The sequence below is a fragment of the Mya arenaria genome, chromosome 1 (assembly GCF_026914265.1).
Source record: "Mya arenaria isolate MELC-2E11 chromosome 1, ASM2691426v1".
NCBI lineage: Eukaryota > Metazoa > Mollusca > Bivalvia > Myida > Myidae > Mya > Mya arenaria.
The window spans coordinates 47,267,336-47,294,822 of NC_069122.1; the positions used below are offsets into that span (position 1 = coordinate 47,267,336).

General features: G+C 35.0%; 1 protein-coding gene across 1 annotated transcript; it reads right to left on the minus strand.

Annotated features, from left to right (window-relative positions):
- Positions 1-30: 30 nt before the first annotated feature.
- Positions 31-22,941, minus strand: LOC128238086 (WD repeat-containing protein 75-like). Its single transcript, XM_052953662.1, has 18 exons — positions 22,826-22,941; positions 17,876-18,005; positions 16,761-16,826; positions 16,148-16,235; positions 15,490-15,599; positions 14,829-14,899; positions 13,955-14,142; positions 13,286-13,441; positions 10,178-10,377; positions 9,690-9,877; positions 8,725-8,894; positions 8,232-8,418; positions 7,489-7,580; positions 6,774-6,860; positions 6,363-6,589; positions 5,512-5,640; positions 3,298-3,386; positions 31-2,801 (listed from the first exon to the last, which is right to left on the minus strand). The coding sequence occupies exons 1-18, from the start codon at positions 22,933-22,935 to the stop codon at positions 2,453-2,455; spliced, it is 2,637 nt and encodes an 878-aa protein (XP_052809622.1). The 5' UTR covers positions 22,936-22,941; the 3' UTR covers positions 31-2,452.
- Positions 22,942-27,487: the final 4,546 nt, after the last annotated feature.

Here is a 27,487-nt window from a genome sequence, read left to right on the forward strand (position 1 = left end):
GGGGGATGTTGAAACACAACAAACACCGAGTTGAACTTTTAACGGTTTATAGTGTATTCTTATATCTTCGAATCATGAACATCAAACACATGTATAGTCATCAGATAACAGTTTAAGTTGCATGGGCTCTCACGTTTTCTATATTTGGTGACAATCAACTACTAGTATATATCGTTAAAACAACTTATTTACGTAAGGTCAAACTACTAGACCTATCTGATCTCAAACCTAACACAGCTATATGACGTCAAAAGTCAAGCTCAAACATACGGGTGTAACCTAACCCTAACCAGCTACCCGACATCAAAAGTCAAGCTAAGCTAAAAACTCAGAACTGTCGATCCCAAAAGGAACGCTCTTTATATAGAGAACAGGAGATGCCCACTTGATCCAAACTGACCAATGGCGGCCGGACTGGTGAAATGTCTGACCAATCACCGGAGGACGGGTGAAATGCAGACCAATCACAGAAGGACCGCTCTGACAGAACAGATGGACTGGTAGGGCGGTACTCACAGCACCCATCGGGCGGTCCGGCAGCCATGACAGTTTGTTTACAATATTAAAAATACAAATTAAAGACATAAAATCAAGCAGTAACGAAGTGGCTAAAAATATAAATGATTATTATAGGACAACCATGAATAAATAATGTTTATCTAGTTAAGAAGATGATGAAACAGTTATACTTATCAGTTCAAATACATTCAACACGTATATGTAAGGTGGGTGGAGAACTCCTCTTGTATGTACATAGCAACAGGAATAAAATGATTGGATGGAATTTAAACAGACATGACCTAAGGTAAGTGTAACGTTAAATTATAAATTTATAAAACATATCATAGTCTTTAAATATACCTCATTACTGTATATTAGTTCGACAAAAAGATGGCAAGTAAATGTCCAGGTGAGTAACATGTTTAATGACAGAGTCATTACAATAACTAGGTGCTGCCTTGACTGGAACACGTGGCTTGTACGTTGACTGAATGTGTTAGACCTTCAAGTAAATTAAATGATATTTAAAAAACCTTTTTATTGGTTCAAGCTTGAAAGAAAAGACATCCGATTAAATTCCAAGGTGTGCCCTTGAGTTATTGTGGCCAAAACATATACCGTTTACATTGGCTTGATGTGGTGAACATGTGAAAAGGTTTGCCCATGTTATTTTAAAATCCTGAAATTGGTTATAGCGCTATAGAGAAGAAAATAAAAATGCCTGTCTGACCTTAAGTTAATACCAATGAGTTTTAGTTTGATTGTGAAGTCAGCTGAAAGCTGATCTGAATCACTCTTGAATCCACTTGGTAGAAGCCAGTACTATTGTCCTTTTTGAGAGGCCATAAGAAAAAATCCCTGGTTGGGTTCAAATTTTGAGACACTATATCCACTAGACCTGCTCGCCCACCATATGTCTGACCTTTGTCCCTCAAGTGTGGCCTTGATCTTAAAATAACATGTCTGGAGCATACACATTGCACATGGTTAAAAATTGTTCCCTTGCATAATCCTTTCATTGGTTGCGGAATGATTTACCAGGCAGGGAAAATAGCTGTTCAAACTAAGATCTCTTAGTGTGACCCTGACCTTGAAGGATCCTGGATGGAAAATTCGTCCTCAGTTTTAGTTCATTGTGAACATTTGAGCATTGTTATTTCTCAGTTGAAGATTTATGGACAGACGCACTGATAAAGCCATATCTATATGCTCTCACTTCAGCGGATATAAAAAATAAACGTTAGTTTACTGCGAAAGAAGATTTGCTAAGAACAAGTCCATTTAAATTACATAGTTGTAATCGATAAAAACTTAAACATACCCCGATTATTCATGCAGTAAGACAGTAAAACAATTATATAAAAAATTTAATTAAATTTTTAATTTGCTGTCAACTACAGCTTCACTTATATGAATATATATATATTTACCAAATGCAAGATATATGGATAGTATAGCTGCCACTTACTTTCGAGGTAATTACATGTATGGACAACACTAGTGTGTCAATATCATCAAGCAGAGTAACTACTAGTATAGTAATGGCCTATATCACTTATTTTTAAATCATGGGAATCACAAGCCAATATATATTCTCATAATCTCATTATATTTGCGACATCAATATTATTTATTTCCATGTAAATGACGAAAACTGATATTAGGCCAGTCAGGAATGCAAATAATTTTGCGAATAAACATTACAAGGACCTTAGCCTTACACCTGTTGACCCCCAAAAAACTGACCTTGGCCAATATACAGACCAAGTTATTGATGAAAAAGATTGTGACAAAGGGGACAACTACACTGGAGAGTGATCTGTGTGTGTCTGCCATGCTTTGCAGGTGACACTAAAACTGGTGTTTTAAGAACACAAATTAATTGGTTGCCAAGAAAAGACAATGATATACATATTTCTTTATAAGTTTATTTTTGAAAGAAAGTCAACATTCATGTCTTAAATTTCTTCGCAACCCAAAGAAAGTCTGCAGCAAATATTGCTTCCAGTTCATTTTCATTTTCTTTCTGCTCTCGTACTTCATTTTTATTCTTCTCAATGTCTTTAGTTTTATTTTTTCCCGATTTCAAGGAATCTGGGTCAATATCAGTCTTTGCTTTCACTTCCATTTCAATGTCATCTTCTGATTGGTCTGTATTTTTAGATTCAGCAGAATGGTTCTCAGGTATTTCCATGTCCATATCAGAGTCAAGCCCAGAGTCTTGAGACACAGTCTGGGAATGGTATAAAGGTTTATCATCCTCATCATCATCCTCATCATCACTTATGTTCTGTGAGCAGCTAAAATGCAAACACAAATGGTGCTTAATTTTTATATGTCAGCTGGTATGTTTATGGAGGAAAAAATAACTTAGTTTTGTCAAAGCCAGCAGGAAAAGTGTCATTGAGCAGAAACTTACACCTTGGCCATAGTTCAAACTAATCTGTAATTTTCTCAGTTGATCAAGCAACAAATATTCTAGCTTTATTTGCAACATACATGTAGGTGCATACTGTTAAGTAATTGTACAAGTTTAATTTTAATACCTTTAACAATTTTTAATTATTTCTAATACTATACAGCTTTTGCACCTTAAAAGTTTACAAAGACAATGACAAACTATATTTTCATCGTGATTCACATAGCCACCAAGACTATGACAAAACATTCACTTTATTTATGAGTTCAAATGTTAAAAAAAAGCATTTGTATTAAAACAATTTTTCATTTAGTATAAAATAAATCTATGTGAAATACAAATTTTCTTATACTTATTAAGTATCAGTCCAAACTTACCTTGATTTTGACTTCACCATCAGGGAGCGTATAAACGGCTGACAGAGGGAAGATACCGAGGGCTGAACATGGCAAGCGGAGCTAAATATCTGAAAAAAGGCAAGAAGAAAATTTACACAAAATAAATTTTGTTTGTTATAGTTAATGTCGCCATATATTCCAAGAATAAACCATGTGTTGACAAGAGGTAAACTTCACTCAATAGTAAGTATTAAAAACTTGACCAAGACCATATTCAATGATAAACAATAATCAGAGAGGTTATTTCGATCAATGATCACTTTAATAATCAGAACTGAAGTTCTGCAATTGCCAAATGTGTTTTTAACCTATATTTATGAATAAAAGAGAAAGACATATGGGCAATCAGAAATATCACTATCAGATAGATAGAGGGTTACTTGGTTTTGGTAAAAAATCCCTAAGATCTTATATGATGCAACTTTAATTAGAAGGTCTTATAAGTTCGATTTTTTCCCTAATTTTAATGAACTATTAAATATATACATAAACAGATTATCACCAACTTCAGTGGGAAATGATTGATTTTTGACAGTACTTTATCATCCTTTATACCTTTCTCAATAGCACATGGTACCTTATAAACATTACATTGAGCATGTTTTTTTAAGCACCGCTGCATGCAGTTAAAGATCCACAGGTGACATTGACCTTCAGAATGAGGACCATAGTCTTATGCACTCTATTGATTAAGCAGCATATTTCTACCATTATAATAGGTAGACATTGCTACACATAATTTATGTGTATTGCCAGTGGTAATATGTCAACAATATTTCATGAGAATACTGTGAAATCATGTATATTCAAGGGCTTGAAATTTCGTGGTTTTTCAAAAAAGGACTATTCTATGGGTCTTTAAATTAGTGGAATTTCATTATTGTTTGGGAAAAATAAATACTGTGAAATCATTAATGTTCGTGGGCATGAAATTTCGTGGATTGCCGAAAAAAAAAAAAATTGTGGGTACTTGACTTCGTGGATTTTCATTTTTGTAAAAAAATTAATCGAAGATGCGATCGTCCTAGATCGTCTGCATAATATCCACGCGCTGGCCCGTGATTTCCGTCTTCTACGTCACTCGGTTTATGACACTCGCTAATGTGGTACGACATGCCAATTAGTGCATATACCCATGTCACTTATCGATTTAATTGGGAATAAAGGTAATAAAAGAAGATGTACTCTGATCATAAATACAGATAGGGGAAGCCATTGAATGCCAATTAAGAATTTTGCAAACTTTGAAAACTCCGAAAAGGTGCGTATATTGTCACCTTCGGTGCTTAGTAACCTTCAATGTACTAGTAATCGATTAATTATTTCATTAAATAAAAAAATCCGAGTATGGACACTCATCACGCACATCTTGTAAACTTGGAGATTTTCATTTACAGCACACGTTTAAACACGTGCTTATAACTGTCATTTGCTGCACAAAACACATTTAATTGAATTGGTTCATTATTTGTTAAAGGCAGTTATAATATATTAACAGAATAATGATCGTTAGTTATACAGTGAGACAGGTTTTAACACTGTATACTGCGACCTCTGTAAATAATATACTAGAGTATGTACGTAACAAGGCAATTGAAAAAGTGAATAAAGGGTTTATATTTCGTGGGATCTTGAATTCGTGGATCACCCAACCCACGAAAACCACGAACATTAATGCCCCACGAACATTAATGATTTCACAGTAACTGAAAGTATGATCCTATATTGTCAGCAAATTCTAAAATGAACAATGATTAAGGTACTTACAATTTGTATACCCACCATGTATACTCATGCAACTACATGTACATGTATACCGTTATACATAGACAGTATGATTTTAAGATTAAAAATTTTCATTTTTGGTTGGGATCTTAAATTCGTGGACAAGCAAACCCACGAAATTCACAAAAATTAATGTCCCACGAATATTCATGATTTCACAGTATCTTGTACCTTTTTTTCGTTATGATAAAAAGTATGGCTTGACGATGGCACAATGGCTATTACTAATACTGAAACAATACACATTTTTAGCTCATGAAATAGACCTAAAATCCTCAAAAATATGTTTTTGTATACAGGATTACATTACCTAACATTAACATGTGACCTTGACCTAAAAATGAAAACTCACATCAAGCTTTAGCTTGTTATTACTATGTACATGTATCTATGTCAAATAATAATTACCTCTCTGATGAACTTGTTGCTAGGTTGCCTAGTAACCTGATCCAGGCTGACTTTTGACCCTGTTTTGTTGCTATGGTGACTGAGTAACATGCTCAGTGCAGATTTTGGCACATTTTGCTCAAAGGTTACCTGAAATACATGTATAAGAAAATGAACTACAATAGCATTTGTGTATAGAGTATATTCCATGATAATTTTTTAAACAGGTTTTCTAATTAAACGTCGCTACATGGTGAGCACATTTTAAATGCTATTCATATATGACATCCCATTAAAAATGTAATTGATTGAGATGTCATTTAAAATATATTTTTTGTTGTTGTTTTTTTAAATACCAATTATAAAACACAAACAATTCTTCAATAGTTTTGTATAACTTAGATGTAGGCCTTTATTCATTCGATAAGATTTTGATATTTTTTTGTCAGTGTTACAGCATAAATGCAATCCATGGAGCATATCACCTGGTATACCTTCCTGGGACATTTAATGCTTAAGCCCCAATATACAGCAAAAAGGTATGGGGAAAAAATCACTTAGTTCTTCTGATGAATTGAATTTATTTTTCTAATCTGTTGTTTTACTGACAGACTTATTTGGTTTAGATAAACAACTAGCAAGTTGCTATAAACACTAATTTTTTTGTAATAATGTAATGTTTTGGTAAATGGCAAAATGATGACACACTTAATAAAGTCCAATCACAGAGAAGCATGGGAATAAAGAATGATGTCGTAAGCAAGGCCTTTCATCATAATTGAACATCAAATTTACTCTATAGAAAACACAAGAAGAGTAAATGATACATTGCTTTTACAATTCATGTCAAACGGCATCAAAATAAAACCCACCACATCCTGTTTGGTTTTCACAGATCTGTCATTGTCGTTCAATGAAACAGTCAACAGTTCCTGGTCAGCATTCATGAAATACAACTCAGATTTGTCTTGCCAAGACAGAGTTGTTCCCCTATAAATACTCTTCTTGTGAGGTATAAAAGCTGCACTGACAATTTCGCTTTCTGTAATACCAACATGGCTGAATACCGGGCTTGGATTGCTTGGCCGGAACACAAATACTGAAAAGATAAACAAACACCATTTCTTTTATATTAACAATCCTTAGACTAATTAGATTAGTACCCAGTATTCTTTAACATTTTTACTTTTATCAAAATATCTTCTTAAAGTAATGCCTTCCCTAACAAACTAATGCATTGTTTTTAAGAAAAATAACAATCCAATAATAAAGCATGGCCTTACGCTGTCTCTCTGTGGTGAAGATGGCTATAATGTCAGACAGCGGATCCTGGGCCAGGCAAGCTACGCTCAAATCCACAGTCCATAGTACTGTAACACAAAACATATAATTAACACATGCACTGCTTTTTATCCAATAATGGTGCTAATTTAATTTTTAATTTATACATGTTCTGATCAGTTTGTATTAATTTATTTAAGCTTCATTGTGAAGGTGGCTGAAAGTCCATTCCCTGAGTAAAAACTAATTAAGGGATCCAATTTTATAGGCCACCAAAAATACCCCTGGTTGGGATCAAACTGATAATCTCTTTGATGAGAGGCCACTCTCACCTTGATTTACCTATTTAAAAACATCTTCAGAATATCTCTGTTACTACAGTAACCTCTTGTGATTGGTAAAATGTTTCATTACATTACATGTGTGATGAAATATGCAAAACCAATGACTATTGATGCTGCTGCACAAAACATTATCCACTACTTTGGACAGTGGTTTAAATTTGTACAAGTTAATTTTTGTGACACCAAGCATTAGTATTAGAATAACGGTCTTTTCATCCCAAACCTAATTTAATGAATGCTTTGACAATCATTTATCCTTTCAATAACATTCATAGTCAATAGATATTGTTGCATTTTTTGCAATGTCTTGTAATATTCTCGATTCTGAAAGCACAGCTGGTGGAATAAATAAATGGAAGACCAAACTACATACTAGAACAAGTGATGATGCTCCACACAGTGAGAGTTTTATCTGTGGTGCTGAGGAGGTATTGACTGCAACCATGTCGACCAAATAGCACCTCCCTGAGGATAACAAGAGAATGTTACATCGACTGTCAATGATGGTGATAAATACTCCTGGATCACAGCGATCATTTAAGAAAGATATTTGGTGAAGCCATGCCATTGAAATAGAACTTCCCCGACAAACATGGAGAGAATTTTCCATTGATTGTTATTGAAAATGGTAAATAGCGCTGGAACATAACACAGCAAAATGTACATGCTGAAAACACTTTTAAATCCCTGAAAACAGAAATATAATATTACAAAGCCTGGCATAGGAGCCAATTATTACTCCTAAATCACATTATTTATCAAGTTTGTACAAAATATTGACTGCCAACATGTAATTCAAACTGACAACATTATCCTGTAAAACAGAAAAATGGAAACTTGTCTCTCAGTGATAGATATAGATAACCCTGGAACACAAAAACTATTGTGTAAAAGACATTTTTACCGTAAACATGTCATTTAAACTCCGGTCCACTGTCTTTTTCAATCGACGGTTAAACTAATAACATACCTATAACTACACAAGAAAGTTTTGACTGTGACATTTACAATCATGAAAATAAGTAGTTTTTCTAGTTAAACATCTTTTCTTTTTTTAATCAATCCATGATGAATTCAAATCAAATAAGTTGTTCAAAAAACGAATTTTATAATTACCTGACAGGATCGCTGAACACATTATTGATCAGCGTATGTTTCAGCAAGTTTGTTTCTGGTTCCCACAGTGTGATACAGGACTCAAACACCACTGCAAGCAGGGAACCGTCATCTGAGAATTCTGCACTTCCTGCCTCAAAATCTCGGTAGAAACCTACTGACTCGCACATCCATTTATTGTTGGTCCCTACAATAACATATTGATCCATATAAACACATGTAGGTGATAGAATCATTTCTGTTGCGTTGGTTGCATTTTGAGCAATATACAAGGACACTTGTAGCTATTTTAATGCTTAACTACTGACTTACAAAACCAAGTAGGAAGGGCAATAACAGATTTGCCTCTTGCTTTATAAATACAATTCAGCCCTAGTTCTGTTTTCTGTGAGGCCATGAAATTGCCTCTAGTGACTCAAACCCACAACATCTTAGATGAGAGAGGGACACCTTTACCACAGACCACTTTCACCCTCATTTTGACATTACTTACTATAAATATCTGTATCATCAACGAGGACCCAGATCTTGAACTTCCCGTCAGCACTTGTGGTGACTGCCATGTGTCGTTTGTCGTGAGAGGAGGTTTGCGAGATAGGACGCATTTTCAGTGTACAAATAGTCTCGGAGTGGGGCCATTCCACAGTTGTATTCAACACATAGCTGCAATCAAAACATTTCAAGCATCACATAATTGAATTCATATTTGCAAGCTTGTGATGGACACTTTCCAGGATATTTGTTGCCTTTTCGCTTGAATTAAACATCCTACTCAAGATTTTTGTATTATGTTTGATCCAAATGTATAATAATAATTTGTTCAAGAAGAAAAACAATCATCATAAGTACTTAAATTCAATTCTAATGGTTGCTATGAGTAATAGGTAGAAAACCAACTAACTAGAATACCAGGCAGAAATTGATTTGGCAGAATGAACATTTACGACACACTTATGGAATCTGTTACTGGCACATTTTTTTTCATTTTTGTACTAAATTTTAAAAATTGAACTGCGTCTGTTTATTAAGTTAGTTTATGAAGTTACAGTAGCAGAACTTATTAAATAGTCATAACAAAAGAAAAAAGTTGTCCATTTTCCCAGTTTGTTTGCAAGTGAAAATAAAAATAAAATGATTGGAAAGAGCCAATTCTATTTTAAATCCTACCAATGTTGTCATAATGTATGATCCTCTCAATGTTGAATTTGACAAATCATAATTTTCAAAGGATTTACTCTTTAGTTCTTTAACCGTCAAAATCAACATTGTTTTATCAACCATTCATAAACTACCTTAATAAACAGACGCAATAGTAACAGTATATGTAATGAAACCATTTGCGCAAGGCAGTCATAACTCCTTCCTTTTTTCTATAGAGTTACACCTGTGATGCACAGTTCACTCTGTGACTGTCCTATCTTATCACTGCATTTTAACCATCTCCTTTCTTACACGCACCTCTGTTTCTCTTGGTCAAACTGCCAGAACTTGAGGGTAATCTCCGGTGTGATAACCCCATCATTCCAGTATTCCACAGTTGCTAGCCAACTCCCGTCGTCAAGGAAGGCAGCACACGTCACTTCTGTAACTACCAGTGGCCTGTCTAGGTTCTCAGCGGATATGAAGTTCTGGCATACAATGTCCAACTGAAATTATAAAAGATGTGTGTTGTGTATCTATCTCAAATGCAAAATCTGCAAAGAAGTGAGGTAACAACAATGGCCAATGTCCAACTGTCCAACCCAAGTAAAACAGTCATTGAGTGTTAAAACGAAAAAATATATTTTCAAAACAATATATAAATAAGAGTAAAAAATCACATTATTACAACCTTGTTATGCACCAAACTGAACCATAGGTGTCCTAATATCCATTCAACACAAGATTACATCATGCGGGTGGAAAAACCCTGTCGTAAAGTGATTACAAGCATAATATCTACTCACATTATATAGCTGTCGATCCTCATGCACGGAGTAGAACTGTAGATGTCCCGGTTTCCCGTTCATAACAAGAGCCTCGGAACGTGCATCATACATCATGCCAGCAGGAAATGAGCGGGCTGAGCCTCTGGGATTGTTGTACGCCCGTGTCAGGCCCTGGTATACTTGCTGTATTGTGAAATTGCTGCTGATAACTTGAACCACTGAAATAAACTAGAACTGTAAGCCATAGGCTAACGAATACCCCCCACCCCTCCATGTCTAGGTTGTTTGCCCTGGAGTTAGGCCGGACAAAGCTAATTTTGCCTACAAGGGGAGATAACTCCAGTCAGGGTCATGTGACCTGTACCAAATTCACAGAGGCGAAAGTTTACAACATGGCCATTAATTTCTGAAAGTTTGATAAAGATTTGTTGAATAATAACAAAGATGAATCCCGGACAGGGCTTATTTTGCCTACTTTAACACATCAAGGGGAGATAACTCCAGTCAGGGTCATGTGACCTGTACCAAATTCACAGAGGCGAAAGTTTACAACATGGCCATTAATTTCTGAAAGTTTGATAAAGATTTGTTGAATAATAACAAAGATGAATCCCGGACAGGGCTTATTTTGCCTACTTTAACACATCAAGGGGAGATAACTCCAGTCAGGGTCATGTGACCTGTACCAATTTCACAGAGGCGCAAGTTTACATCATGGCCATTAATTTCTGAAAGTTTGAAAAAGATTTGTTGAATAATAACAAAGATGAATCCCGGACAGGGCTTATTTTGCCTACTTTAACACATCAAGGGGAGATAACTCTGGTCAGGGTCATGTGACCCGTACCAATTTCACAGAGGCGCAAGTTTACAACATGGCCATTAATTTCTGAAAGTTTGATAAAGATTTGTTGAATAATAACAAAGATGAATCCCGGACAGGGCTTATTTTGCCTACTTTAACACATCAAGGGGAGATAACTCCAGTCAGGGTCATGTGACCTGTACCAAATTCACAGAGGCGAAAGTTTACAACATGGCCATTAATTTCTGAAAGTTTGATAAAGATTTGTTGAATAATAACAAAGATGAATCCCGGACAGGGCTTATTTTGCCTACTTTAACACATCAAGGGGAGATAACTCCAGTCAGGGTCATGTGACCTGTACCAATTTCACAGAGGCGCAAGTTTACATCATGGCCATTAATTTCTGAAAGTTTGAAAAAGATTTGTTGAATAATAACAAAGATGAATCCCGGACAGGGCTTATTTTGCCTACTTTAACACATCAAGGGGAGATAACTCTGGTCAGGGTCATGTGACCCGTACCAATTTCACAGAGGCGCAAGTTTACATCATGGCCATTAATATCTGAAAGAAAGATTTGTTGAATAATAACAAAGATGAATCCCGGACAGGGCTTATTTTGCCTACTTTAACACATCAAGGGGAGATAACTCCAGTCAGGGTCATGTGACCTGTACCAATTTCACAGAGGCGCAAGTTTACATCATGGCCATTAATTTCTGAAAGTTTGAAAAAGATTTGTTGAATAATAACAAAGATGAATCCCGGACAGGGCTTATTTTGCCTACTTTAACACATCAAGGGGAGATAACTCTGGTCAGGGTCATGTGACCCGTACCAATTTCACAGAGGCGCAAGTTTACAACATGGCCATTAATTTCTGAAAGTTTGATAAAGATTTGTTGAATAATAACATAGTTGAATCCCGGACAGGGCTTATTTTGCCTACTTTAACACATCAAGGGGAGATAACTCCAGTCAGGGTCATGTGACCTGTACCAAATTCACAGAGGCGAAAGTTTACAACATGGCCATTAATTTCTGAAAGTTTGATAAAGATTTGTTGAATAATAACAAAGATGAATCCCGGACAGGGCTTATTTTGCCTACTTTAACACATCAAGGGGAGATAACTCCAGTCAGGGTCATGTGACCTGTACCAATTTCACAGAGGCGCAAGTTTACATCATGGCCATTAATTTCTGAAAGTTTGAAAAAGATTTGTTGAATAATAACAAAGATGAATCCCGGACAGGGCTTATTTTGCCTACTTTAACACATCAAGGGGAGATAACTCTGGTCAGGGTCATGTGACCCGTACCAATTTCACAGAGGCGCAAGTTTACATCATGGCCATTAATATCTGAAAGTTTGAAAAAGATTTATTCAATAACGACAAAGATGAATCCCGGACAAAAAAAAAAACGGACGGACAGACGGACGGACAACCCGATTCCAGTATACCCCCCCAAACTTTGTTTTGGGGGGTATAATAAACCATTATTTTACACCCGAATATCATCCATTATACCTAACCACTTGGTTCATGTTGATTTTCAATGAAAAAATTGGAACCACCATTGTTATAATAAATGTATAAACATTCTATAAATAAAAGATGTGCGAATAATTTGAAATACCTTTTTGTTGGATTGTTATAAGCAGGGCTTTTTCTGCCCATTTTGGGAAAAAGACCCTAGACATTTTGGGAAATTTTGCGTCGTGAAAATGCCAAAATTGGGAAATTTTACTGTTAAAAAAAAAATCTGTCTACTGGTAGTCTCCTGCGATTTAGGAAATGATTTATTATTAGTTTATTTTCCCCTTAAAAGACGCAAAAAATATCAGGTGTAAATATCTATTGCAATAAATCATGACAGATAATATTTCATACTGATTTCTGAATGTGATGAAAATCAATTATTTCAATTATCCAGAAAACTTTACATCACATAATTCATTAGGATGTTGGAAAAAAACCAGTACAGGTAAAAAGATTTTCTAAAAAAAAAAAAAAAAAAAAAATCTTTGATTGGGATTTTTTCTGAAGATTGGGAAAAATATCTTATATTTTGCTTTGGGAATGGGTCCGTAGTCGGACCCGTGGGTACTATAGAAAAAGCCCTGATAAGCATCGGAAAAATGTGCCCCTGTGGGGATCTGAACCCACAGGATATTAAGTGAGACACCTATGCCCCTAGACTACTATCACCAAGGAAACCAACTTGAGCATAAGCAGTGGGATTTAAATTTGCTACCAGCTGTCTTTGGCACAATTGTATTCATTGTGTAAAAGTATAAGTTAAATGCAATAGTACCATTCTCAAGATGGCATGTTGCATACAACTGGTTGTCCTGGGAACAGATCACATGGTTGATAGGGGCCCCTAAACGGGGGAGAAAGTCCTTGTAGTTGGAATCTTGATGCCATTTGACCAAAACACACTCGTGACCGCCACTTAGAAGATAGGACCCTGTAAATAAGACAACATCTTTTATCATTTATCTATGATTGCAATAACAAAATGAGTTCCATTTTTAAGCAATTGGGTCTTTGGTCTTTGATATTGAGTTCAGTCCTTTATTTTCATCCTTTGAAGTACTCCAACACCTTTTAACATTTCATTTTCGAGTATTCTTCTTTTCCTTTCCATTTTTCAACTTTAATAACTGGTTCTTTTTTTTATATGTTCAGAAACTTCATTAAACCTGCAGAAAATCTGCAAAATCAGAATCCTTTTTAAGTCAGTAGTTTCAACTAATAACATGATTTTCAAAATGGCTGAAGTTAATTCTTAAAACATAACTGGAATAGAAATAATAAAGATAAAAAAAATTCTTACATTGATTGCCATTTGATACAAAATTACTCACTTTTCATCTTTTTCTAAACTTGTTTTGTAATTTGTTTTCTTTATATGCCAATAATGTAAGATATAACATTTAATTCAGGATGAGAATCTTAAAACAAATTTCACTGATAGTACCTTCTGCGGTGAAGCACAGATCGAGCACAGGCAGAGCATGCCAATGAAGTTGGGACTTGACAGCCTTCTCAGCGTCTAGGTAATGAAACAATAGCAGAATCTTGCCATCAGCACACCCCGTGGCGACACAGTTACCCCCTGGGTGACACGCCACACATGTGAACTCCGAGCCTTCTTCTAGTCTGTGCCTGAAGTAAAACACACAATAACTGACCACTATTTTATAGTCTGTATGGCATAACCCCACCCATATTTTGAGGGGTGGGTAAGTGAATAAATTTTAATGTTGCTTTTTTACTTCCTACCCGCTTTTTTTCTAGAATAAAAAACAAAAATAATTATATGGCCACCAAAGAGGCTAAAAAACTCTGAGATATAATGCCGATAATTTTGAGAGTCAGTCAGCCGGGTTAGACGAAACAAATTATTAAGTCGTTGTGGCCTCATTAGCTGGTTTCCTTCTTCATTCTTAGATGCACTGTTGGCTCTCACTAAATGGGTACCATCAATTATTCAACTCAATAAAGTGTATGACACAATATTCTTTGCAGTCCACAGTCAGAAACCCAACCAATACCAGTAAGCTAGTGAAGATTAACATAGTTTGAACTTGATTTTTTTACAAAACTTCTAAAGCTAAGTTTTAGCATCAATTCACAGAAGAAAAATGCCCAATTAATGTCCCATAGCACATGATAAGACACAGAGCTAGTGTTTGTATGTTTGGTGAAAACCCTCACTCCAATGATAAAGGTCAATTTATAATTTTCATGATAAGAAAATCAGTTTTATATCTTGACCATAAAAAAATGCTTTAAAAGCAGCAAAAGCCCAGACCACTGTGAGACAGGAAAGGTCACCAAAGTTCACTTACTTTACAACTTTCATAGAGTTGAACACTTTTACTTCCATGGACCGTTTGAGAACCGACACACAGAACTTCCCCTGTCAAAAAAAGAACACAGTACATTGTAATTTTTAAAGAGATGTTATCAATATTAACTGCAACAAGCAGATATAGGCAGAAAATGGTACAAGGGGGAATGTGATGTCAACGTTTTCAGATAATGCAAGCAGACTTAATGAAATCTTTTAGACATCATCAGTAGTAAGGATAACGCAATTTTGTAATTGTTGGTTAAATTGATTTTTTTTTTAAAAGGTTCATAAAATTTAACAGTCTTGCATTACACACAAGAGTCTAGAGAAATTCGGTAGTAAACAACATTTGGTGGTCAATTCTGTAAAGTAATATTTCACATAATGCAGTGAACTTTATCTCATTTCATTTCATACTATGTTTGCTATTTACATCTTATTTTAAACTAGCTGTTAAATAATATTGTTTGTGAGCAGAAATGCCTTAAAATGTAATAGAATTAAATACTATACAACTTTTACAATACTAAAAAACGATGTAGAAATGTTGAATATCAAATTTGGGGATTTAATCCAACCCCAGCTGCACCTACTGGCTGGTGAGATTTTCGCCTCTTCTGTTCAATGTAGGTCTATTTGTAATAAATATATCCAACCTGCGGTCCAATGGTCATCTGTCTGTGGTGAGGGGCACAACCGGTCATCAGAGTGGTCAGTCTGTCCTCTCTGGCCTGTCTGTCAAGTTCTATACTGACCATTTCGAACACTGGAATACAGGTAGTAGAGTGCTTCATTAGAAACATTATGTAAAGGTAATTTGAAAATCCTGATATTCATAAGTACAACACTAACAGGTTTAATTTGGAAATAAATCGAGGTTTTGCATGGTGATATAATTTTCCACAACATAAGCTAGGGAAATCAAAATTGCTTCATAAAACTCCTCTTCACCATTTCAAGAGATTGAAATTAACTCTAGCCCTTGGTATAAATCCAGTAAAATTGTTTTTGGGATTGTAGAATTTTTCAAAATTTGTACTACTTATAAGCTTGTTCTTTTAAAATTTACTAATGCAGTGTTTTCCCCAAAAAAATCCAGCTGGAGGTGCTGTTAGCCTTGTAATTGACCAATCGGGGTGTTTGGGGTATTTGTTAATTATATGGGGTGCCAATGTAATGGTTTACACCAATCCTGATAAATCATGTTATTTTGATGGTCTCAGGGATGCACAGTTAGTTCCAAATGAGAGTTTCTAACTTATTTTTTATAAGTTTTTTATCAAATCCTCTGCTTTGAGGAAATCCATTGCTTACATGTGTTTGCAGTCTGCACAAGAGCGTAAACTTTTGTCTGTCCTTCAACACTGTACAGTCCATGAGCTGGGGAATGGATTGGTATCGTCTGAAATTCACATAGATTTTGTTAGAATACTTTTTGTTCAATGTCATAAAACATACCATCATCAGATGAAGATGAAATATCATGTTTTTCAAAAATCAACCAAATTTCAATCCTAGTGGAATACTAATTCATGGTTTTGAATGAAAAAATCATAATGGCAACAATGTCAAATCGCACAAAAACAGCCTAATTTTTTTTAGTGAAAACGAGCCTCACCAAATTAAACCAATGTACAGTAACAAAGGGAACCTTAACATGATGACAACAGACGAAATATCGAGCCTGTCGAAAGAGCCTTTGAAACAGACATATATCAACCTTTTAAGAATGACCTTGGCCTTTGAGGTACAGACCAGGGTCTTAAGCGCAACAAACTACCTCATCATAGTGAACCATCATGGCAAGTTTTTGAAAATCCTATAATGCATGGTCAAGATACGCCCCACCACACAGCCATACATGGAACCACCATTGTGATAACTGTCTTGCTCATCCCATGCTGGTTCGACAAAAATCTTAACTTACCCTGAGCAGAACTCCATCACTGTAGTCCCAAATATTCAAAGTCTTATCTAGTGAGCATGAAATTAACTGAAATAGAATAAAAGAATCACTTATATTGTAGATTCTTAATAAAGCAATTAGCCCGGGCCCATTTTTCACTAACATTTTCAGTCTAAATTTGACACACAGGCTCAGATAAGCCTAATTCAAATATCTTCACAATATAGGTTATTTTGACAGAAAAATGTAAATAATATGCATAACTGAGTTTGTAAGGATGTAAACTTTAAATGATATGTCACATGACTATATCTCTTGAAAACTGTTTTCCTTCTTATTGCTACTTATACTGATTGGGGCCATCTTATCAGCACACTTTACTCATCTTTTAATCCCTTTTAGGAACAATATATCTGAGTAGTGACTAGTTATATCTTTTTTGAAACTTTTAACTTCAATGGTCAGTTTAGGCCAAGTTTATTTGAAATTGCAATTGAATTGAAAAAACAACATTTTGTGACACTCACTAAATATTTATTTGGATTTCTTGATCTTAGAATACTTTGTCATAAGCTCATTGATAACATGGTCCCATTGTCTTTCGTCAGGACCCTTTATTCAATGTCCTTAAGTATGTTCCTGAGCTGGAAGCAAATTCTTAAGTAATGTTGCATAAAACTACAACTGCTTTTTCATCAGGACCCATGGTTATGACACATGGAAGCCCAAGAAACACATTCAAGCAAGTTTAGTTCATACTTCTATTTTAGTTCAATTGTGACGATAGCTGATAGCTAATAGAATCACGCCTGAGCCCATTACTTTCCTGTGAAAAAACCCAAATCTGATGTCAATTTAGAGAGACCATATCAAAAAAGCACTCATGACAGCAGACTTTAAAAAGGTTAAGGGTTTTCATTAGCCTTAAAATCTTAAGTGCCAAAATGACTCAAGTTAAACCCAAAGATTTACCTGTCAAGTGTCATTCTATACATTTTTTCTTTTATGTTTTACTTCATTCTGAAAAAGGGCCATGAATTTGCGAGACAAGTGTCAAAATGAATGATTTGTTTCATTTCAGTAGTCAAAAACCTGTTGATGTGTCATATGAAATAAAAGCCCTGTCATTGACATACCTGTAGCTTATTTCTTGGATGTAGGACTATGCCTGTCACATAGTCTTTGTGAGCGGTCAGTTCTGTCACACATTGACCACTCTCTATACTAAATACTTTCACTACACATCCTGAGCAGGCAAACAGTGTTCTGAAAATAGTAAAACAAATATGTGGTATACATTGTAACGACATCAAAAGTGTGCTGAAATGATACCGTAAATGACTGGGTATTAGACACACTTTTTTCCCTCAGATTTTGATGCAAAAAAATGCCTGCGTATAATACCCAGTAACAATTTTTTGAACTTTTTTTCTGATGTCAATTTCGAGCCGAGAGTTTGTTTAGATTTATGTAGAAAGGGATGTTACTCGCGTCATATTGATCGAGTATATACGGGTTAAAACGGCAGTTGAAGATCGGGATACGGTATATCGTAAGACGTTTATAATTTCAACAAAAATATTTTATATTTGGACACCCATAATTATTTCCCAAAATAATTTATTTTGCGTACCTAATTTTCGGACACCCAAAGGACATCAATCATAACTTTCATAGTTACCAAGTTTCACAGACGAAGAATATTGATTTTTATCTTTACACTGCCTGGCTAGATTACCTAACCGTATACACCACGGTGACAATTTAATTAGTTACTACCCATCCTAAACGATTTATTGCCTGTTGAAAAGGAAGTGTGATATATTTATTGGAGGATTAAAGAAACAACAAGGGCAATCAAGGGATTAAGAAAACATCGACATGGCATGTTTGTAAAACGATCTGCCAATAAGCTTTCAAACTTGTACCACACTTATAGACTATATGAAGCAATAATCGTACAGTTATACATTAATCCTGCATAGCAATGTCCATGCTCTCCACGAGATCCTCGTGGGCATAACTGTAAGTTATGTGACGTCACACAGTGTGACTCTTTGATCTGAAGCTGATAGAATGTGTTTATTCAGTTCAGTGCATGTATAAAATGGTGTTTTAATTAACTTCATGAAGGATTTACACTTATAGGCGTAATAAATAAGTTTATGACCATTGATTACTACGGATAAATTAATAAGTGGTAAAAAGCAAACATGAAGAAAAAAGGCAGGTTAAACAAACATGTAAATAAAATGTAAAAATGATAATTTTCTATGTATTCGGAGAGCGAAAAAAATAATTAATTTATGGTGTCCGAACTCTTGTGAATTACGGTATTCAATATTATTTGGAATAATAAATTGAATTAAACAATAATCAAACTTACATATAAAAAAGCAAAGTTGGGCACTGTCAAAATATTTTTTGCTTGACATAACTTTTCATTCTCGACAGTATGGTTTTAAAGATAACCATCGCCATTTTCACGAAAAAAAATTTTTTGTCACTGTCAACAAACATGGTGGCTGAAAATGCCGGACGATTTTGACATTTTTTCTATGCGTCTTTTAACCAAAAACATAGATTAAAAGTTTTTTTCTCGGATTTTTCACAGATTTTTTTCCCTGCGTCTAATACCCCCTATCGTCTTATACCCAGTCATTTACGGTAATCATAATAAATATATACTACCATACATGCAACGTTTTATTTCATTGTGTTTATTTTTTCAATGGAAAAACATATAATGTTGTCAGTGAAACAATATGCCAGTTGTCAAAAATAGATGAAGATTCCACAAAGGAAATGTAGTGTCAACTGAACAGGGCACTTCCAACAGCCTCAATGTTGAGCTAGCTTTTAAAGTAATGCAGATGTGGTGTCAACTGTGGGTCAAAGTGTGGGGTTAAAACCCCTGTTCAGGCATACTCTCTTTCTTTCACTTTAATGGCGTTTTGGTAGCACTAGTCTAAAATAGTAGTCCAAATAATTGTACGTTGACGGATTTTTTTTAGATTTTTGATATGGCAAATCCTTCACGTACAAATTGTTTAGTATCAAAAGTGGGTAGTTGTTCCGATTAGGATTCCGGGTTAAAGCATATAGCGTCTATAAAATATAATAAAAACAAGAAATATTACCAGATAATGTTATTTTATATTAGTTCCGTACACAAAAAATAAATATCCAACTTATAATTATGATTATTCTTGAATGAGTTCATTGTGTAGGTAAATCCAATAGATTGATAACATATTCTTCAAACACTACACTTACTTTTTAAAGCTGAAATTTTCGTCCAACACTGTGGACATCATCAGAGCAACTGGCCTGACTATCGCTCACTCGCAGCTCTGACACTCGGGACTTCCCGCCGAATTTCCGTAATCCGGCGAAAAGTGGGTTGTAAATCCCAGAAAGGAAGGCCCCCTCGTCCCGGTTCATGACTGCCCCCTCAGTTTTGATGCAGATAGCCTCCTTCGTTTTTCGCACTCTCCAGTCTGATTCTCTCTCTATTACGCGTGCCCCCTCCCAGTCTATTTCATGATTATTTATGTTCTGGTGATCTGTGATTGCGCTTTTTTCTATTGTCGATTCTGATTGTTTTCTAGTTGATCTAGTAAATGCCTTATTTGAGTTTGTTTCACAATCTTTTTTGTGTTCATTCAGTCTTATTCCAAATTTTCGCCCCGATTCTCCCACGTAGACTTTATCACAATTTTTACAAGGTATTTTGTAAATTACTTCTGCTTTCTCTGTTGTTTCCTGTTTGTCCTTGGGGTGCACTAAGATGTTGCGTAGTGTCTGATGTGGGCGCATGGCCGTGGCGACTCGATGTTTATTAAACACCCGGCTCACTGCTTCAGATAGCCCTTTCACATACGGAATAACCACCATCCCTTTAGATTTATTGTCTCTATCTGTATGTTTCACTTTTTTTTTGTCCTTGTTTTCATTTTTTCTTTTCAAAATCTCGGTCTTAACCCTCTTTATTGTCCAATCAGGGTACCCACACTGGCCTAAAGCTTGTTTTACATGTTCTTCCTCTTTATCTCTATCTTCAGTTTCGGTGACGAGGTTGTAGCACCTGTCTAATAGAGTTCTGACCACACTCAGCTTGTGCTGTAATGGGTGGTGGGATGAAAAATTAGAAAACAATCAGAATCGACAATAGAAAAAAGCGCAATCACAGATCACCAGAACATAAATAATCATGAAATAGACTGGGAGGGGGCACGCGTAATAGAGAGAGAATCAGACTGGAGAGTGCGAAAAACGAAGGAGGCTATCTGCATCAAAACTGAGGGGGCAGTCATGAACCGGGACGAGGGGGCCTTCCTTTCTGGGATTTACAACCCACTTTTCGCCGGATTACGGAAATTCGGCGGGAAGTCCCGAGTGTCAGAGCTGCGAGTGAGCGATAGTCAGGCCAGTTGCTCTGATGATGTCCACAGTGTTGGACGAAAATTTCAGCTTTAAAAAGTAAGTGTAGTGTTTGAAGAATATGTTATCTAACTTATAATTATGAGTTTGACGGCTTTTCTTCATTTCATTCTGTCAAAACATAACGATATATACATGAAGGGCACTTGCAAGGCTTCTGGGCACAGTCTTAAATCGCTCGGAACATTTTGGCCATGGCCGAGTTGTTATGATTGTATTTACGAGGTATATCTCGAAGCTTTGTCGGAGGAGGCCGAGTTATTACGATTGGGTCGAGTTGTTCCCCTTCGCATAATTGTTGTCTGTGTCAGTCAACTTTCGTTTTGTTGGAAGGTAAACAACTTGTTTTAATGCATGAAATGCTTGTTTAGTGCAAAATAACATTTCACTTACATGGTAAAATAAGAATATAACTCTTTATGATCAATTTCAACCATTCAACACCCCCGTTTTTTGCACATTCCCGTTTAGACGTTAGGGATTGGCAGAATCTCGTACAACACGTCTATTATTTTAGACTATCTAAAATAGTAGACATGTTATATAGCTACAATAATGAGCGATCAGGGATACTTTTTTATTATTTTGACATTTCATGTGTATCCCTGTAACGCTACAACTCTCTACCATTTAACACTGGGCGAAATAATATATAGTAATATCATGCATCGATGTTGAATAATAATGATATAATTGTTCGAAATGTACCTGAAAGTGATCTTAACTGGGTTGGATTTGTCGTTAGAGTCGTTATTTTCACATAAATATACTCTGGGTCACGAAATGAGCGTAGCAGTCCACCATTTTTTATACATGTTGATTTTTATCGAATAAATTTGTACCCATCCGTCAATGATTGTTAACCCTGTGCGCAGTCACAGTTATCCTCGCTTTTCTATGTATTTGTGCAGAGCAACGCAACAGTGTTCAAAAATGGTGATACCTAATCATCATCATCATCATCACGAACATTATCATCATCAACTTCTCCCAACTTGATCCATTAAACACGTTAGCTTTCAGCGCATTGAAATGGTTGCATTTTTAATAGTGTTATTTAACCGAGCCTATTAACGACCAAAATATTCGAAATCCTCTACCCCGTTTCATACATGTACACAACCTGTCAGATTTGTCCTAGATTTACAGATTAATGGATACAATCGATGCATGTAAGTGCATTATGGTATCTGAACATGTTTTTTCGGCATAATGACATAAATAAATGTGTGTTTGATAGTAGGCAATGATATTTTCGTAGAAATTTGAATTTATAACAAAGATAATTTAAAAATTGTGGCGGCGAGGATCCTCTGCGCAAGGCCCATTTGCTACTTTTTGCTGGGATGGTGGACGTCACCAGTCTGCCATAGTCTAAAAATCGTCAAAAGACTGGTTGACGGCCATTTAGGTGGACTAACATGTTATACTGCAATCTTCTAGGATTTGCCATATCAAAAATCTTTAACAAAATCCGTCAATGTACAATTATTTGGACTAATGTGGTGATGATTGCGGGTCAAAAGGTACAGGGTTCAAACACTGAGAGTGTGACTGTGGGTTCAAACCCACGTTCGGGCAGACACTCCTTCAATAATCGAAATACAGGGAATGTCAGATAATATTCACGAATAACGACCTACCTATTATCGTGAGAAAATACTGGACGCGCCTTCACTAAACTTGCGCCAGATTTTACAGGAAAATACACTTTGTCTTCTGGAGCTCTCGTGGAGTCCACGGGCGCAGCCATTTTTGTTCTATTAATTACTGCGCATGCGTTATCTTATCAACTATCTTAACTGTTTTTCGATTGGAACAATGAATGCTATGTAGCCAATCAAATCTCATGTAACTAATGTAAACATTGTCGACCTTGGCCGAAAAAATATCAAGTAATAATCATGCCTAAACTCACTACAGAACAAAAACAACGGATCACAGCTATGATGGGAGTAGCAAAGACAACAGTTAGATATGGATTCATTCCATTTGTCATATACTTAGGTAGGTCGGGCTTTGCAAAATATATGAAAAATTGTCATGTCACTTGTTTTCGCGAAGTAATTTTCCATGCCTTTTTTGGAAAGTCCACCTAAATGGCCGTCAACGGGATCTGGTCATTTCGTAAACTTTCCATTTTGTAACCCCCGAATCTTGGTTATTTCGTAACCATTCTGTTTGTCAATTCGTAACCGTCATGAAATCAATTGGTCATATTTATTATGGTAGTCTAAAATTATAGACGTGTTATACAGGATTCTTCCAATCCCTAACCAGGGTTGCCAGCGGACTTGAAAAGTCAGGGAAATTGGGTATTTTTTCAAGGTCAGGGAATTGTCAGGGAATTTTGAAATTTGGTCAGTGAAAAATGAAAATCCTGAAAAGTCAGGGAAAAATTATTTCAAAGGTCGAAAAATATACGCATTGAAGGTCTTTCTTGGCTATGGCAGTCTTTAGGCATTTAATATTTGACTTTATCACTCTCACAGTTAAGCATTAAATTCAAATAACAGTAAACTGTGATATTAAGAAGCATTATATGTTAACTTAGTGATTATAATACCCATTATTTACCTTAGAACATCATTCAGCCTAAAGACTGAAAGGCTTTGCAACCCTTGCCTCCAGAGCTGACTAATACGTAATTTCTGTTGTATTGTAGGAATATAACACCAGAAAAGAGAATTTACCTGACATTATATTCTAATCTATAGATTATTATCCTTGTTTCAGGTGTTGCGGTTTCTTTATATCATCTAATAAAGGGATTTGATGGCAGATAATATAATTAAATTACTAGAAGGGCTTTTAATTACTAACAAAATCTAGTCAGTATACATGTATACCAAACTACCATATTGGCATATAACCTGCTTTGCTTTTTGCTTTGACACTAAGAAATTGTAAAAGAGGATTTGTCTTGCAAACATGATGGAAACTGGTTAAATTATGCAATGCTATGTTTTTCACACTAACTTTTTTTCACACTTACTTACCATACTCATTCAAAGTCTTTAATTTTATAGTGATTATTTCATGATATGCCAAAATGAGCCCTATGTTCTTGTTTTCATGCTAATGTTTCACATGTTTCACTGACCAACAGTCACACTGTGTTTGAATAGAAATAGTTAAGAATAGTAGAACACTATGTTTGAATCATTACTTTGATGTACAATGTAAATGTTTTATATTTTGGAAAATAAATACAAGTTTACATGCAAAAATATAATGGGAGGATTGGACGGCTATAGGGGAGGTCAGGAGGCCGTTTATGTGTTTGACGATTATGGTCAGTGAAAAACATGAATTGGTCAGTGAAAAGTCAGGGAAAAGTCAGGGAATTTTATTTCACCAAAGTGCTGGCAACCCTGCTAACATCAAAACAGGTTTGTGCAAAAAACGGGGGTGTTTTGAAAAATATTGAAATTGTATTAAGTGAAGTATTTTATGGTTTAAATTGATCATAAAGGTTTATATTCATATTTTACCATGTAAGTGAAAAGTTATTTTGGGCACAACAAGCATTTAATGCATTAAAACACATTATTTACTTTTCCAATAAAACGAAAGTTGACTGACACAGACAACAATTATGCCAAGCAGAACAACTCGACCCAAACATAATAACTCAGCCACCTCCGACCAGCTTCGAGATATACCTCGTAAATACAATCATAACAACTCGGCCATGGCCGAAATGTTCCGATTATTTTTAAAATTGTGCCCAGATTCTGTGCAGATGCCCTTCATATATATATATATCGCTATGATTTGACAGCAAGAAATGAAAAAAACACGTCAAACTCATAATTATTCGTAGGATATGACATTTTTATGTATAGAACTGATATGAAATAACATAATCTGGTAATATTTCTTGTTTTTATGATATTTTTTAGATGTTAAATGCTTTAACCCGGAATCCCAATCGGAATTACTACCCACTTTTGATTCTAAACAATTTGTACGTGAAGGATTTGCCATATCAAAAAACGTAAAAAATCCGTAAACATATAATTATTTGGACTAGTCATATGGTAACCATCAGTTAACGAGGTAATAAATGGTATACTTAGCACCTCGTTAAGTGTATTAATCGATACTAAATGTATATGGCACCACAACCAAGACACCAATTTGGAGACATAACTCAAATTCTCGCTTAAATAACAAGCCAATAATTAGCCTTACTTAATTGAGCCACATTCCATTCTGCATACTTTCATACCGAAATGCGACAAAAACAGCCTAAAATTTACATGTTTTGATATTAATTTCCAATGACATAATTCAAATTTAAACATATTTTAAATACAAATTAGCATATAAAAAGTACATACAACCATTCGACAAACACACTACATTTTACAATACTTCTACACAATTTAAAAAAGTATTTTTGACATCATTGATCATAGCGGGGGTGCTTTGGACTATGACACAGTAAATAAAAATCTAAAGTTAAATGGTCTATATTTTTTTTTTTGTCTTTTAAAGGGACATCACAATTAAAGTCTAAATGGTAAAACAATCTATGAATTTAAAAAGATATAACATTTAATACTCAGCCTACTTATAAAAATTCCTTCGCAACATAAAACTAGCTAGTTTAAAAACTCAAATGTAATTAAATTATTTCCTCATATATATGTTAATCTAATATCTTATGCAGATATCAAAATAAGAAACTCACATCAAAACCTTAAATCATGTTTACAACATATGAGCCTATGGTTACGATATGACCATTGTATTTCTTGACAGTTACAAATTGACTATCAGAATGTCCTATATTTGTCAAAGATTGTAAGTTCTTTTGAGTGGGGGTAATTCATTAAAACCTTTTCATGTTTCTTATTCCAGGATTCAAGCAAGGTACAGATGAAGGCATGCCGGAGCTGACATTAACTAGGCGAGTGTCAATGTTGATGTTATAACTTTATTTTAATATTTCCCTTCAGTAAAGTGAGGAAATCCTTTGTGGCAAAATCTCATAATGTCATCTATTCTTAAGATCCTTTTGTTGTAACCTGTATTTTCAGTCAAGGAAATAGCCTATCGACCTCATAGTAACTTTACTCAATAGAGTTTTAGCTTAACGATGCACTCTGTCCTTTTTTGGTAGCACCCTTGTGCTCCTAAGGATACCAGCATGGGTACCCTTCTGCATTCCCAAAATGAAGTGCTCAAAACTTTCAAATATTTCTTTTGTTTTAATGATAATTTCTAATATGATTATGAAACATACATACTTCACATATCATGCAGTTGAAATCTTGTATTTCTTTAATAAAGCACAATTCCTAACATTTTCTGTCAGCTAAATTCCTCAATCAATAACATTTGAACGAATTGGTGTATAGTTGACAAACTGGATACATATCATATGCACATTAGTCGTGGTCAGTTGTTGCCCCCTTTTGATTTTGGGTTCAATAGGTCAAATATCAAGATCATGGTAACATTAACAATTTAACACTGGGTGCTCCGTACAGCGGTCATGGGGGCAAATTCAATTTACCAAATGTTAGTGTTTTTTTACTGATATGACAGCAAAAATGCAAGAGACATCTGGATACTCTCCTGGGTTAAACAATAACTGAGTACTCTTAAGACTTCCGTTATCACCCTTTAGTGTTTACCCTAATGTCTCTGCTGACGGGCTCGCCGGACTGATTATGATTAATAATTTATAACGTCTCTGTTTTTATTTTTACACTTACACTAAACTCCTGAAGTGTTCCTGTCAAGTTCAAATTTGGTTAAATGTGCCATTATTTAAACAACAATTAAAATAAATTTCAAAGTATTACAGTATAGTATCAATGTCTGACACCATGAAAAGTAACGCCAGAGAGAGGCACTGTTAAATGTATTTAAAATGATATATATTCATGTTCTATTTTCAGTTTACTATGGTGATAAGAAATGCTGATGGAGTTCTTACAGACATGCCACCATCAACATCTTTCTGTGGCAACATGGATGGACATGGAAATATCAAAACACTTTTCATGGAAATATCTAAACACTTTAGGCTAATAATTTGTTTAGAAAAGCACCATTTTGTCTTGTTATGTTATTGCATAAAAAACTTAAAGGTAGTGTTGGTTTTTCATACACAAAATCTGTTAGATCATTAGTTCTTGAACTGGTCACAGATTGAACATTAATTTGATAATAAAACACTTAAAAATACATTTAGGCTGAACATTTGAGTACTCCAGTTCTATAAACAGTATATTTTGAATAGTTATATTTTTTAAGAAATTAAATATCTAGTTAAACAGCATGTATGT